This window comes from Scyliorhinus canicula, chromosome 21 (assembly GCF_902713615.1).
Source record: "Scyliorhinus canicula chromosome 21, sScyCan1.1, whole genome shotgun sequence".
NCBI classification, from domain to species: Eukaryota; Metazoa; Chordata; class Chondrichthyes; order Carcharhiniformes; family Scyliorhinidae; genus Scyliorhinus; species Scyliorhinus canicula.
Window position 1 is genome coordinate 55,575,524 of NC_052166.1, and position 15,057 is coordinate 55,590,580.

The following is a 15,057-nucleotide window of genomic DNA, read 5'->3' on the forward strand; positions in this document are numbered from 1 at the left end:
TATCAGTGATCGCGCGTCACAGGGAGGTAATTAATCCCCGTTCCGATTAAGATGGTCTCACTAAAGATATTAGTCCAGCTTCAAACTTGGTTGTTACAAATCCATCTTAGAGCAAATATATCCCCTGGTCCCCGTAAATGCCCCAGTGTGATCCTGAAAGCAGCGGAAAGCTAAAGAAATATAACCCTTGTCGAAATGATAATGTTCCTGCCCCTCTCGCATTGAAATAAGTATTACAAAGTTACATAAAAGCACAGCAGTTGCAAGAATGTAACTTGTAAGAAAATAGAAAGAGCGAGTTTATAGAGCAGCCGAGCCAAGACTTCAGAGTAGATCATCTGCTCGCCCCTGTGGAGCTCAGGAAGGGCACCAAAAAAAACAGGAAATCAAAAACAGTGCTGACCTGGAAAGGGCGCCCTTTGAGAAGTGTCCGAGCTCTGACTCCCCCACGCAAACCAGCATCAGACTACGTCTGGGATGCTCATATTCTACAAGAGTTGTGCTTGGAACCCTGATGGCTAGCCGTTTCAAGGTTCCTAGAATTGAACATACACACCTGAGTTTTGCCATTACACATTTTTTTAATAAATAAGAGCGAATCATTTATTGACCGATATATAATCTTAAAAAAAATGAACTGTGTTGGACATCTTCCATAATTTTCATTTCAATATTTTACAAATGACGATGTAAACACAAAACAGGAACTTAGGCGGGTAAGAGCCACTGGTTCTGGGAAAGCCAGTAAGGAATGTCTTGACATGTGGAAATCCTCCGTTGACAATCGATTGATATAAAAAAATAACGAATGTTTGGAAACTCTTGCAGCCGAATATTAACCGCTGTCCGGTGTCCCCTTTTTTCCCCTGTCCTTCCCTTGTTGCCGCGTTCAGTTGCTATTAGGTGGAATACTGATGTGTTGCTGATAGACGCAGGGATTCACGTGTAAAGCTGGGGGGGGGGGGGGGGGTGCACACCTACAGTACCACTCTTTCCAGCATCCAAACTTTTCTTTGTTTATCACGACTTTGACGAGTAGCCAGGTTGCAAGACGCGCGGTGGAAACTGACGGTGTAATTAATGCTGTAAATATTTTAAGATCCAATCATTGAATGGGAGGTTGGGGGGGGGGGGGAGACGTATTCACTTAACAGCAATTCCAGACAGAATAAGCCGGGACAAGGTATCAAAGGGCGGGTGTCGATAGAACTGGTTGGGAATTTTTGCAAACCATTTTAAACTCGCAGTTGCTGACTTGTTGAATTTACAGAAGAGGAACCAAACAGTCCCTGGATTGGTTTTTTTTTTGGTGCGAGTGTGTATATATTTATAAACACTTGTCATATTTGATGCTTTGTTTATTTCTGTTAGGGAGAATGCCAAGGTCTCGCTACCCATCTGTCTGGCTCCCGGAGCCGGGTCGCCGCTTCCAGGCTGGCGTGCTCACAGCTGCCGGGTCCCAGCTTCACTGCTGCTTCATTCAGTATTCAATAAATAATCATATTTGTGATAAATGGGGAGGAGGTTTTGTTGGGGGGGGGGGGGGGGGGGGCAGTGAACTCTCCCGTCTTCAATCTACGCCCAGCTAAAGTGAAAAACAAATCAAGGCGCACCAAAAGATGCACGCGGGTTAGTTATTAAACCAAGCTCAAGATCTCCAACAGGGTATTTACAAATATAATCACAGGGAAACTCGTCGTCGGCCGTCCTAACTTATTTTAAAATAAATAAATTGTACAATTTAAGTGTTCGGCAGCAACAAAAAGTTTTTTCTTCTTCTTAAAATAGTGCAAAATCACCAATGACTGATTTCAGAGCATGAAATCGCTTTGTAAAAAACTATATCTTCAAATGAAAAATAATAAACTATAGAGGCTACATGAGGAATCGAAACGATTTTAAATTAAATTTGTATCACAGTTAAAACCCACCTCGCTTTTCTGCAGGGGAGTTTGAAAATAAAAGGCATAAATAGCGTAGAATACAATCTTCCCTAGAAATTGTTTCACTTTGTTCTTTTTTAAATACTGGAGCATTTTTTGTGTGTTTGTCGATTTTGCTGTTTTTTTTTTGGTGGGGTTTCCCACTGAAGTCCAAGCCGTGGATGGCGAGAGGAGGGGTTGGTAGGAACGGGGAGGGAGGGACGGAGACTCACCGCGGCTGCGGCGGCCGGGGAAGGACATCAGCCAGGCTAGGGATGGGCGCTTCACCCCCCGCTGCCAGTCCGTGGATGAGGACCCGCGGGACGATGGGTCGCTGGATGACGGGGTGGGCAGCGGCCGGTCCCCGGTACATGTACATGGCCGCCGGCTCCAGGTTGGAGACCACGTTCGGGTGATAGAAGTAAGGAGACGGGAACATGCGCTGCAGAGCAGAGTAGTTTCCAGCCTCTGCCAGGAGTTCGAGTCCCACCGCCGTCTGTCTTTTCCATTTCGTTCTGTTTGTGTTTGGTGGGGGGGTGAGAGAAAAAGGGGGAAAGAGAATGAATTCCTCAACTGTAGTTAAAACTGGATTACAGTGTATCAGAGTTTAACACTTTAGAATCAATTACACAACATATTAAACCAGTTTATTCTCTAATTTGATATAATGCACACACATTAACAACAAATGCTGGATGAACTCAGCGAGTCTGGCAGCATCTGTGGGGAGAGAAACGTTTCGAGTCCTTTCCGCATTAATTCTGCAGTGTAATTCCAACTCCGCAAACAGGCCGCAGAATAACCGGAGGCGGTTTAGAGAGAGATCCCGGAGCCGGGATCCGGCACTGCCGCCGCCTTCTCTCAATTCATCCGATTGCACCGAATATTGTGGAGCCCGGGGGTGGAGGGGCTGTTTGCAGAGAGAGGGGAGGAGAGGAATTAACTACAAATCCTTACAATATTCACCCAGACCTCAGCCAATTCCTGCAAACTTTAAACTGCTGGAGTGAGAATTGGCAAAACTCACTCGGGGACATCATTTCCAAACAACACGCTAACCGGTTGTTAAAGATTTTTAAATTTTGCAGAGGAGTGAAGCTGAAAAAACAACCTTTTTTTACATTTAGTGTGAGACGGGCGGTTTATCACAATAATATTTATTAGTGTCACAAGTAGGTTTAGATGAGCAATGCATTGAAGGTTACTGTGAAAATCCCCTTGCTGATATTCGTCCAATTTTAAAATCGTTCTAAAATGTCTGTCATCGAATTAAATCTGTCATTTCCTATTCGGGTACTTTTAAATGTTCATTTACTGCGGGTAGTAGTGTTCAGGTTGAGGGGTGGGGGTGGTTCGGATCAGGATCAATAATAAGCCGGACGCTGTGAACTCAGGTAGAAAATACTTTTATTAACGATCCAACCTCCGCTGCTAACCCCGGGCATTTTCAACAAGTTATTCGCAATTCTCTTTCTGCATTTTCTAATCCCCCCCCCCCCCCCCCCCCATCCCAGAAGCCGCAAATCTGCTGCATTTCGGGGTCACTTTGCCATCAGTCCCATTTAACCATCTCCTCTCCCTCTGACTGTTTTCACAGCTGGAACCGCAGCAACCGCAATGTTATTTATTCCTCAAGAAATTGAGCCTTTTATTTAACTAACTTGCTGCTTTAGGAAGAAAACAAATTGGAAACAAACACAAATTCTCAAATACTTTGACGGTGGGTTTAAGGGAGGGGAGGGGAGTTTTACGGATTCAATAATGGTTGGGGTTTCCCCATGAATGGATTTCTGAGCTGTCACCAGTCCCACTTATGCGGATTTATCAATCAGCTTCATTTGGAAAGGCAGCCGCGCTCTCCCAGGATCCCGAAACCTGTCACCAATCAATCGATCGATTATCTTTTAATTATGTCCCGCTCCTCGCCGTCCACAGTTCAAAGATGTCTTAATGGCCTCAGATTGAATGTGTCAGACTCGCCTCCGGCACATCTCTGAAAGTGAATGGGAAAGAGAGACAGTTTCAACCTGTCCCAGTCTCCCACCGGGAACACATCCCAGGTTTCTCCCACCGGGAACACATCCCAATCTTCTCTCACCGGGAATACATCCCAACCTTCTCCCACCGGGAACATCACAACCTTCTCCCACCGGGAGTACATCCCAACCTTCTCCCACCGGGAACGCCCCACCTTCTCCCACCGGGAGTACATCCCAACCTCCCACCGGGAACATCCCAACCTTCTCTCACCGGGAATACATCCCAAACTTCTCCCACAGGGAACATCCCAACCATATCTCACCAGGTACTCATCCCTACCTTCTCCCACCGGGAATACATCCCAACCTTCTCCCACAGGGAACATCCCAACCTTCTCCCACAGGGAACATCCCAACCTTCTCCCATCGGGAACACACCCCAGCCTTTTCCCACCGGGAACACAGGCCAGCCTTCTCCCACCGGGAACACAGGCCAACCTTCTCCCACCGGGAATACATCCCAACCTTCTCCCATCGGAACACACCGCAGCTTTCTCCCATCGGGAACACACCCCAGCCTTCCCCCACCGAGAATACATCCCAGCCTTCTCCCATCGGGAACACACACCAGCCTTCTCCCACCGGGAACACAGCCCAGCCTTCTCCCACCGGGAACACACCCCAACCTTCTCCCACAAGGAACATCCCAACCTTCTCCCATCGGGAACACCTCCCAACCTTCTCCCACCGGGAACACATCCCAGCCTTCTCCCACCGGGAACACATCCCAACCTTCTCCCACCGGGAACACTGACCAGCCTTCTCCCACCATCTCTTTCTCTCTCTCCCTCCCGGTGACCGGTGGATTCAGCCCTTCCCTATGGGTGAAAGTGATGCGAGTAAATCCTGACTCAGTGGAGAAGGTTGGGGGATGGGGCAGGGGGTGGGGGGCATCTCCGAAAGTGGTTACCGATAACACACTCACATCAGAGACCATGGGCACGTGTTCCCGGTCGATATCTGTACCAATCCCTCTTGAATTTACTTTTCCTGGGAAGGGAGAGGGTTGTTGACGCGCGGCACATTATTCAGTTGAGGATATTGCTAATATTCTAAACTCTTGGTTCCAGTTGGTGCTGTAGGGATTGGATATAATCCCAGGTCCGTCCACAGAGAGATATATGTTGGACTGGAACAGCTTGGCTAGGGTGCTCTGGAAAGGGGGATAAATGACACTTTTAACCAATGGTGAGAGAGTTGGGTCTATGGAATGATCCTAGAATGATAGAATTTACAGTGCAGGAGGCCCGGACACCAGTTGTACGTTGACATTGACATCGAGTCCCCGAAGCCGGAAAGCTGAGCTGCTGGGAGATGGGATGCCCATTCAATGGCATGAAGCATATTGGCAGGAGTTACCCCCTTTCTATAAGGGGTTTGACAAGGGTGTATGATATTGTCGCTGGCCTGGAGATCCAGAGACTTAGGGTCATACTCTGCAGACCGGGGGAGGGGGGGGGGGGGGGGGCGACCCACGGCGGCAGATGGAGGAAATTGCACCAATGAGTATTAAAAATCTAGGGATGACCGCTACAAATTCTAAAAGGGAGGTCCCGGAAACCACCCTCTTGGGATAGCAACAGCCTGACATAGTCATACTCACAGAATCAGACCTTACAGATAACTCCTGTCCTGTCAACAGGCATACCAAAACATCAGGTGAAACCTGGTGAAGCTACAACACAGGACTACTGGCATCCAAACAACATTAGCAGCAAGTGATGGACAGAGCTAAGCGATCCCACAACCAAAGGATCAGATCTAAGCTCTGCAGCTTAGATCCAGTAGACAATGGTGGTGGACAATTCAACAACTCCACAAATATCCCTATCCTCAATGGTGGAGGAGCCCAGGATATCAGTGCCAGAGGTATTCAGCGGATGATTCATCGAGGCCTCCTCCAGAGCACAGATTCCCGTCTTCGGTCAATTCAATTCACCCCACAAGAAGTGGCTGAAGGCACTGGATACACATATTCCGGCAATAGGTACTTGTGCTCCAGAACTTGCAACAAACCCTAGCCAAACTGTTCCAAAACAGCCACAACACTGGGATCTACCTGGCAATGTGGAACCTTGCCTAGGTATGTCCTGTACACCAGGAACAGGACAAATCCAACACAGCCAAATGCAGCCCTATCAGTCTACTCTCCATCATCAGCAAAGTGATGGAAGGAGTCATCAACAGTGCTATCAAGTGGCACTTACTCAGCAATAACCTGCTAGCTGACCGTCAGTTTGGGTTCCACCAGGGTCACTCCTGACCCCATTACAGCCTCGGTTCAAATGTGGAAAAAAGAGCTGAATGCCAGAGGTGAGGTGAGAGTGACTGTCCTTGACATCAAGGCAGCACTTGTCAAGTATGACATCAAGGAGCCCTAGCTAAACCAGAGTCAATGGATATCAGGGGAAAACTCTCCACTGGTTGGAGTCATATCTCGCACAAAGGAAGATGGTCGCGGTGGTGGTGGTCAATCATCTCAGTTCTGGGACATCACTGCAGGAGTTCCTTGGGGTTGTATCCTAGGCCTAACCATCTTCAGCTGCTTCAGCAATGGCCTTCCTTCCAACATAAGGTTGGATGTGAAGATGTTCATTGATGATTGCACAATGTTCAGCACCATTCGCTCTTCCTCAGACACTGAAGCAGTCCACATCCAAATGCAGCAAGACCTGAACAATATCCAGGCTTGGGCTGACAAGTGACAAATGACATTCATGCCACACAAGTGTAAGGCAATGACCACCTCCAAAGAGAGAGAATCAAACCACCGTCCCTTGACATTCAATGGCATTACCATCACTTTAGTCCCCCACTGTCAACATCCTGGAAATTACCATTGACCAGAAACTGAACTGGACTAGCCATATTACTGTCGCTCCAAGTGCAGGTCAGAGGCTAGCAATCCTATGGTGAGTAACTCACCTCCTGACTCCCTAAAGCTTGTCCACCATCTACAAGGCACAAGTGTGGAGTATAATGACACACTCTCCAATTGCCTGGGTGAGTGCAGCTCCAACAACACTCAAGAAGCTCAACACCATCCAGGACAAAGCAGCCCGCTTGATTTCCACCCCTTCCACAAACATTTACTCTCTCGACCACCAACGTACAGCAGCAGCCATGTGAACCATCTATAAAATGCACTGCAGGAAATCGCCAAGGGTTCTGAGGCAGCATCTTTCAAACCCACAACCACCACCATCTAGAAGGACAAGAGCAGCTGATACCTGGGAAACCCACCACTTGGAATTCTCCTACTAGTCGCTCACCACCCTGACTTTGAAATATATCCCGTTCCTTCACATTCTGGAACTCCCTCCCTAACAGCACAGTGGGTGTACCTACACCGCATGGACTACAGTGGTTCAAGAAGGCAGCTCGCCCCCACCTTCTGAAGGGCAATTAGGAATGGGCAATAAATGCTGACCTAACCAGCGACGCCCACATCTCGTAAAATAATTGAATTGAGAAAAGTGGTGGGTGGAATTGGTGGGGTTTGCAGTGGGCAGCGGGAGCTGGTAAACACTAAATGGGGTAATAACATGAAACATAAAACTCTCAATGATCTTCCCACTAACATAACGCACACACGGCTGCAGGTATCTGTGTGTTCTGGATCTTGTGTATATAATCTATATTTATACACACGGCAGTGTCACTGTCCTGTATTATTGTTAAATAACGCTGAAACGACCCAGACTCTGTTCCAAGTGTAGCCCTTGTCCTGTCCCCGAACAGATTTTTCAATCCTAGTTAATTTGACAGCTTTATGTAACTGCTCGCTCCGGGGGGCCGGGAGATCATCGCTTCCCCTTTGTGCTGTTGTAGCTGGATCTTTAGGTGGAGACAGTTTTCATCATCTCTTTTTGGCTGGGTTTGGGGAGGTAGTTTGAATGATATTTAAGGGTAATTGCAGCTGGCGGTCTTAGACTTCCTGTGGCCGAGGGTGGGCGGTTTGTACAGTCTCCTCTGGGACTAAAGCAGCTGATTTCTTAGAGGAGACAGTGAGTAAATCCAGGTAATAAACGCTAATGCACCCAAACTCTGCCACAGATTCGATTTGATAACTGATGCGTGAGGATGGGCTCTCAGTCTAGGTGTTACTGACATTAAATAGTGAATGTGGGGTTTGGGGGGGGGGGGGGGCATGACAGGTGGCTGTCTAATCCCAAGGCAAAACCCCTGTGATTAAAAAGCCACTCGTTCTAATTATTTGCCTGAACTGTGGAGATGTTAACAAGCCGCCGAGAAATTGGATATTGCGACGTGCTGGACCCACATGAAGATCCCATTCCTCCCTCCCTCCCTCCCTGCTTAGCCACAGGGAAGATGTTTCCTCCTCACTTTCGCGAGCAGTAAATTCAGGCGCTATCCAGGTGGAATTGCCCGATGCAGGAGTCTGCCCACATGCTATAGAAATGTAAACCATAAATATTGGACCTCAAAATGTCACCGACATCTGGATTGGTTGTGGAGACGTTTTTTTTTTGTAGAGCCGGATGTGGGACAAGTGGGGGTGGGGAGGGGGGGGGGGGGGGGGTGGCTGCTGTTTAGGTTTCAGTGCACGATAGTAATTTTTATCCAGATTACTTACTTAAATGCATTTTGGCACCTTGCTCCCCAGTGTGTGTTTTACAATAGAGCGGTTGCTCTGTGATGTTTCCAATCACGTTTCTTGCACCAATTGTTCTATTCCGGACTCACCTCGGTACTTAAAATAACGTTGACCTTATCGTTCGTCTGACAGTGATATTGAAAAGCTCACTGGTCCCACAGAGAGAGGGACAATTCATATTGGCAACTGCACAATTTCCTGGCCATTGATTAGATTGTAAACGTTGTCTAACTCTCTGGACTGAGATCTGGGGCAGTTTGGCTGTTATTGAGGTGTGTCCCACCCAGTGTTTGATTTGGGGATGGATTGGGTTACTGGGTTTTTTCCCCATTTTATTTTGAAATACGTTTTGATTTCCAGGGCTAATATTTAACAATTGTCAGCTCCTACACCCCTGATTTGATCGGATGTTCCGCCCTTGTCAAGGAAACAATCTCCCGACCCAGGGATCCCAAGAAGAATTGCATCAGCTGATATAATTAGTGATGTTGCAAAATCGTCAACCACACCTCACTCACTCATTCACTCACTCACTCAATCATTCACTCACTCACTTATTCGTTCACTCACTCACTCATTACTCACTCACTCTCAGTCACTCATTCACTCACTCACTCATTCGCTCACTCATTCGCTCACTCACTCATTACTCACTCACTCATCCGCTCGCTCACTCACTCACTCTCAGCCACTCATTCACTCACTCACTCATTCGCTCACTCATTCGCTCACTCACTCACTCATTACTCACTCACTCATCCGCTCGCTCACTCACTCACTCTCAGTCACTCACACTCACTCACCCCCCCCCCCCCCTCCTCCCCTCACTACCCGCAATCGATGGCCTGACACAGCGGGATGGGGACAGGCGAGGCCGGGTTCCCCAGCACTAGCTGACTTTAACCCAGTTCGGGAGTCTGTGATTTTTACAATCCTCAGAATTATGATAATTTCTTTCTGTGATCGGTGGACTCGCTCCCAGAGCTGGGGAATGGTGAGGAGAGAGAGAGAGAGATGATGGTTTACACATTGACACTCTGCACTGATAGTTAAGTTGGGTGAGTTTAGATGTTTGATTCGATTCTTGGCTGGAATATTTATTAGTGTGCTGCTTTTTGTTCTCACCTCCTATTCTGGTACCAGGTTTTGACCTGGGTGTCGGTCAGGTTGAGAGACGCCGCTAGTTCCATCCTGTCCTGTACGCTCAGGTACTTCTGCCTCTCGAAGCTCCTCTCCAGCTGGGCGAGTTGGTGGTCGGTGAAGGCGGTGCGAGCTTTGCGAGGCTTCTTCAACCGGACAGGAGGACTGTCCCGGCTACTGGAGATTTCTCTCTCTGCCTCCTCCTTGACTGCCCGTGGAGGGGAGGGGAGGAATACAAGGGACAGTTACAATGCAATCCCTTTGTCCACAATGCACAGTTTCAGAGCAAAGCTGCCTTTATCCATTTTAGTTTTGAGAAGTTCCCACTTTGGAATCTGGAAACTAATCCAAGTAAAATTCCCGCTGTTCCCTGGGAGTTTGCTCAGATACTTTCCCACCAATTACAAACTTTGACAATGGTCATGAATAATGTTGTTTGAACCGCCCAAGATTGTCAGTTCGGAAGGGGTTTTTTTGTTTGGGGACTAATTTGGCACCAATGTAAATCGGTTCTGGATTTGCACCATTCAGACGGTTAACATTTAACCGGCAATTCTTTCATCTCCACCTTCCCTCCTTCCCAAGACAAGAGATATTGTCCAATGTCCCCCTTTTTAAATCCAGTCTGTGTTTGAATTACTGAAGTTTCAGCCACGCCGCCCTGTTTGTCCCTGTGTGTGTGTGTGTGTCTATCTGACAGTTTCCTGTGAAAATTCTCTCCTCTTGTTATTGTGAAACGCCACATTGAGGAGCTGAGCGAGTTTAATATTCGCAAAGAGCAGGTCGGAGCCACCGCGGGTCCCAGGCACCGGGTTCCTGTTCTGTGGGGGAAACGATACAGAAGCTCTTTGTTTGCATTTACCGAATGGATGTAATGGGAAAGAGAGGCGGGGGAGGGGGGGGGGGGGGAGGACACAAAGGGGAGAGCTGGATCTAATTCCACAAACCGGCAAGAAAAAATAATCCCTTTAATTGAGTCACCAGGGGAGCTGGTCAGAGATTGTCTAAAGCAGCAATCCGCCCGATTATGGAATTATCCCTTTTTTAAAATCCCAGCACAATGATTATTTTGCAAATCGCACGGGTTCCTTGACGCGAATTTGCACCAATTAAGTGGAGCAGACCATCACATCCTGCACAAAACGGCAGCGATTTAAGTCATGTTCTACAAATTAACCCCCCCCCCCCCCCCTTCCTTCAGAAGGGAACACATTGGATTAAGGAACGGATCCTTCGAAATAAAATTGATCACAGGATTATTCCGCAAACTAAAGGCAGACCTTCCCAGGGAGAAGTGGATTACTGGGATGTGATTGATGGGTTTGTCCCCGCTGTTCTGTGAAACATTGAACTCAAAACCCAACTGCACTCTTCACCGACCACACGAGATAATTTGTTGATGCTAAATCGTGTCTGTTGTCCCTTTCTCTCTTTCACAAAGTCACATCTTTCCATTGAAATGTGTTCCCGTAAAACACACAGTAAAGGAGCCATCTACCTGCCCTGATCACCCATAATCATCTGAACACCATTTGATCTCGAACAGATTTAGAATCGTTATCTTTCTCTGTCCAAATCTCAGCTCCATCAGTCGATCTCAATCTGTGTTTATTTTGTTGACACTTGGGTGTGCAGTAGCATCGAAAAAAAGGTTCTCTTTGCAACATTCATTCAACCTATTCTCAATTGCATTAAGGTGCACACAATCGTCCGCCCCAAATGAACACAACTCGGAAATCACCTCGGCAAATCTCTCAAACTTTAGGAGTCACAGAACCAATGTCAGCGCCTTGCCCTGTCTGAGTTCAAACTTAACTGTTATTCTACTTATTGCACCGAGATAGGGGAATGAAGGGCAGAGCTGGTGGTCGGGAAATGGGAGACCCTAGTTGTCTCTGAAAATGTAAATACATTCAGAAGCCAACATTTAATATTTCCCGACCTGTGTAATTATTTGACAGACAGTTGTCACCTCTTTCTGTTGCATTCATTTAAAAAACAAAAAGCAGCGAGGGAGATTGAGTCAGCGCTGGGTCCAGGTACAGAATAGGAATGGTTAGGACATGATATCAAATCTTCAGAGAAAATGGTCTAACGAACGTGAAGCAGAATAAGCGCCTTCACCCCAATCTACCGGTTGCTTAAGACGCCAAAAACATTTTTTCAAGGACTCTGAAATACTCAGATCATTTACAGCATTTGCAACTTTTTGAAACACATCGAAATACAGAATTAAGCAGCAAAACATTGACAGAAAACTGGGTAAAGCCAATGACAGATTTCAAGATCACCCTTAAATAAATATGTTTGGGAAATTCCCGGTCCCAGAGTGTTGAATTTTCGATCTCGCACCTTTAGGAGACTTTCGTCAATTTCACACAACAACAGGGATATTGACAGCGACTGTTAGGGAATCTCGGAAAATCATCCTTTAAATCTGCTGCGGTAGGAAGAAGCGGAGGGGGGGGGGGGGGGGGGGGTGGTTCTTGGCAATCCCGGGATTTGATCCCGTTTCTGGGATTGAAAAGTTTACTTTTTTTTTAGTATTTGTGAGAAACTGTGAGGCCGGTGGAGCCGCTTCCCGTTTATTATTCAACCTATTCGAATTTATTGGCCAATTGTGTTTCCCCCTCGTTTATGTCAAGTTGCACCAACTTTTGACAGGATATCCTTTCCAAACGGCGTCTATTTATCCCTGTCCTTTCCGCTGTTCCAACGCTGCTTGAACCTAATCTTCCTTTTAAAGTTTAACTCTGTAAACTTTTATAACTTCCCTCCTTAACCACACCGCCACCCTTCCTCTCCACACACACACACGTTTTTGGTATTTTTTGGTGTCTGGTTTGGAGTAAATTCTGAATTATTTTCGCACAAAAAGAAGATACATTTAGAAATAGAGCCGAATATGATTCGCTGTCTAGGAACATTCCTCAGAAACGTTACAGACCTCCCTAAATCCAGTTTCTTCAGAGAATTCGTTCCGGTTTTATTATTATTGGCTGATATTGTCATCTTACTGTAGGTGATCAAAGCTTTCCTCCTTCAATATTTCAATGTGGGTGGTGCCGCCTGATTTTAACAACAAAACCGTTTTGGTTTAAAAAAAAATCTTTCAACAAAAGAGCCGCTTCTGCTCAATCACTTTTCACTGGTCTTGTCTGTTACTCACATCCCTGAATGAGGTCAATTCTAGTGAAATCCCACTCCCCACTCCGGGTTGACAAATGTTTCTTTGATATCTGACTTAGTCCAAATCAACTCTTAAAATGAACAATATTCTCATTACAATTCAGCGTCAGATTCCAGAACCGCTGGTCTGTGGGGTTTTCTAAAAACCTGGTTTAACTCTGAGTGACTGGCTGTTACAATATTTCACTTGGCGACATGTTCAGCAGGCGGCGGGGTATGTTTGATTGTAAAAGTGACCGGCCCGGCTTACACAGAATTTAAATGTAGTTTCCTGAAAGGTAACAGTTCCTATTTTACGAGGATGATCTGTCAGTAAAGTAGAAATATTATAATCTGCTGAATAAATCCCCTATTCCGGCAGGGAGATGCATATTGAACCAATTCGAGAGGAGAGACAGATAAAGGCGGAGAGTCGCTTCATTTCCCCCATCCCTGTGTGTGTGTTTTTGTAAATGTTAAATCTATTTCTAACCCTGCTGCGGGTTTAAACTTTCTCCCGGGTCCCGGTCAGGATAAAGTGAGTGGGAAAGATCCAGTTAGAGACACTGAACTGTCTGAATCTGCAGTTTTGAGGGACAGATTCCAGCGAGATCTTTGTTGCAAAAGTGAGAGTGACTGAACTAAAAGGGACATTAAAACAAACTATTTGTTAGTTTCCTTCTGCCGAGGAAGAGATAAACTACCTGGCACAATTTCTCCAGATTGTAACACTCCAGAGCCGCGGAAATATTGGGAAATTATTCCCGGGATTTGGGTTTTTCCTGTAACATCTTTTCTCTAATTCCTGAATGTTATTGTTGATCAGTATTCAGTCCCTCCTCCCTCTGTACAGTTCTCCCTCTCCCAGAGCCGGAATTCCCTCCTTACCTTTATATTCCGTGTCTGAGGGCGAGTTTTCCCGTTTGCCGGCTTTGTCCCGGAATTCCTCGGCGTGTTTGGGAGCGGCTTCCTGGGCGGCCTGTCCGCTGCTGGAATACGGGGCACAGGCGGCCAGGGGTTTGCAGTCACCCAGAATGTCCCTGATTAGGAAGGAGGAGGTCGCTGTCCTGGGCGGGAGCGAGTCCATCCCGCCGGGCGGGATTCCCGCCGCCGGCGAGGGGGGGCTCTGCTCGCTGCCCGCCTCCGAGCCGGGGCTCAGACCCCCTTTCCCCTCCTGGGGGGAGCGGCATTCCCCCATCAGCGGGACGGGGCTGGGCGGCCGCTGGGATAAAATCGAGTCAATCCCAAAACTGGAGCCGCTGGAAACTTCCATAAACCTGGAGACCCTTCACCTGGTCATCGGGAAGCTGGAGCAATCCCAAACAGCGATCCCGAGTAAATGTAGAAGCCCCTCGGAAGGGAATCTCCGCACAAAGTTGCTGCAGAACGGGAGCTGCAGGCGGCCCCGGCTTTCAGCACCTTGGACAGGGGCTGGAATCCCTCCTCCGCCCGGCCGCTAGCGCCAGCACCGCCACTCACCCGCTTCCGCAACAACACTTCTGCACTAATAGCAACTTGTGTCACTTTGAGAGGTTTTCCTGCCCCCTTTTCCTCTCTCTCAATGTCTCCAGCACGTGTCAGGGTGAAAGCCTCTGTGATTGGGGCTTGTCCCTGTGACGGTGCAGCTCCCCCCCTCCCCTCCCCCTCCCCTCCCCTCTCCCTGGGAGCTGGAGGAAGTTCAGGAGAATTTGGGGGAATGACGCCCAGGACGGGGCTGTCCGGCCGCAGGTTGAGAGGTGATGGCGGATGTGGGGCCAGGAACAGGGAGGGGAGGAGAGGTGTGGGGGGGGGGGGGGGGGGTGGGTTTACCTGGATCACTGAACACCTTCCCAGGGATGCAGATTCCAGATGTGACCAACCAGATAGAGGGCCGCGGATTGGGAGCTGGGGGAGGTGCTGTGTGTGGTGTGTGGGGGGGGGGGGGTGGGGGGGGGGGGGGGTGGAGCTGGGGGTGGGGGTGTGGGAGGTGAAGCTGGGCTGTGGGGGGGGGGGGCTGGGGAGGGTGTGTGGGGGGTGAAGCTGGGCTGTGTGTGGGGGACTGGAGCTGGGTGTGTGGGTGGGGAGTGGGGGGGGGAGCTGGGTGGGTGTGGGGGGCGGAGTTGGGGTGGAGTGTGTGTGGGAGGAGCTGGGTGTGTGTGTGGGGAGGGCTGGGGAGGGTGTGTGGGGGGTG

General features: G+C 48.2%; 1 protein-coding gene across 1 annotated transcript; it reads right to left on the reverse strand.

Annotated features, from left to right (window-relative positions):
- Positions 1–1,554: 1,554 nt before the first annotated feature.
- Positions 1,555–14,365, reverse strand: LOC119955946 (barH-like 1 homeobox protein). The gene is made up of 3 exons (XM_038782606.1): positions 13,776–14,365; positions 9,705–9,927; positions 1,555–2,437 (listed from the first exon to the last, which is right to left on the reverse strand). The coding sequence occupies exons 1-3, from the start codon at positions 14,158–14,160 to the stop codon at positions 2,152–2,154; spliced, it is 894 nt and encodes a 297-aa protein (XP_038638534.1). The 5' UTR covers positions 14,161–14,365; the 3' UTR covers positions 1,555–2,151.
- Between the last annotated feature and the right edge of the window lie 692 nt (positions 14,366–15,057).

Bases quoted from the DNA above. Each gene is read 5' to 3' on its own strand.
- LOC119955946 (XM_038782606.1), bottom strand. From the start codon at position 14,160: ATGGAAGTTTCCAGCGGCTCCAGTTTTGGGATTGACTCGATTTTATCC. The intron at 9,928-13,775 runs GTAAGGAGGGAA...CTCCACGGGCAG, and splicing joins CTCAGACACGGAATATAAAG to TCAAGGAGGAGGCAGAGAGA. The intron at 2,438-9,704 runs GTGAGAACAAAA...AAACACAAACAG, and splicing joins ACCTGGTACCAGAATAGGAG to AACGAAATGGAAAAGACAGA.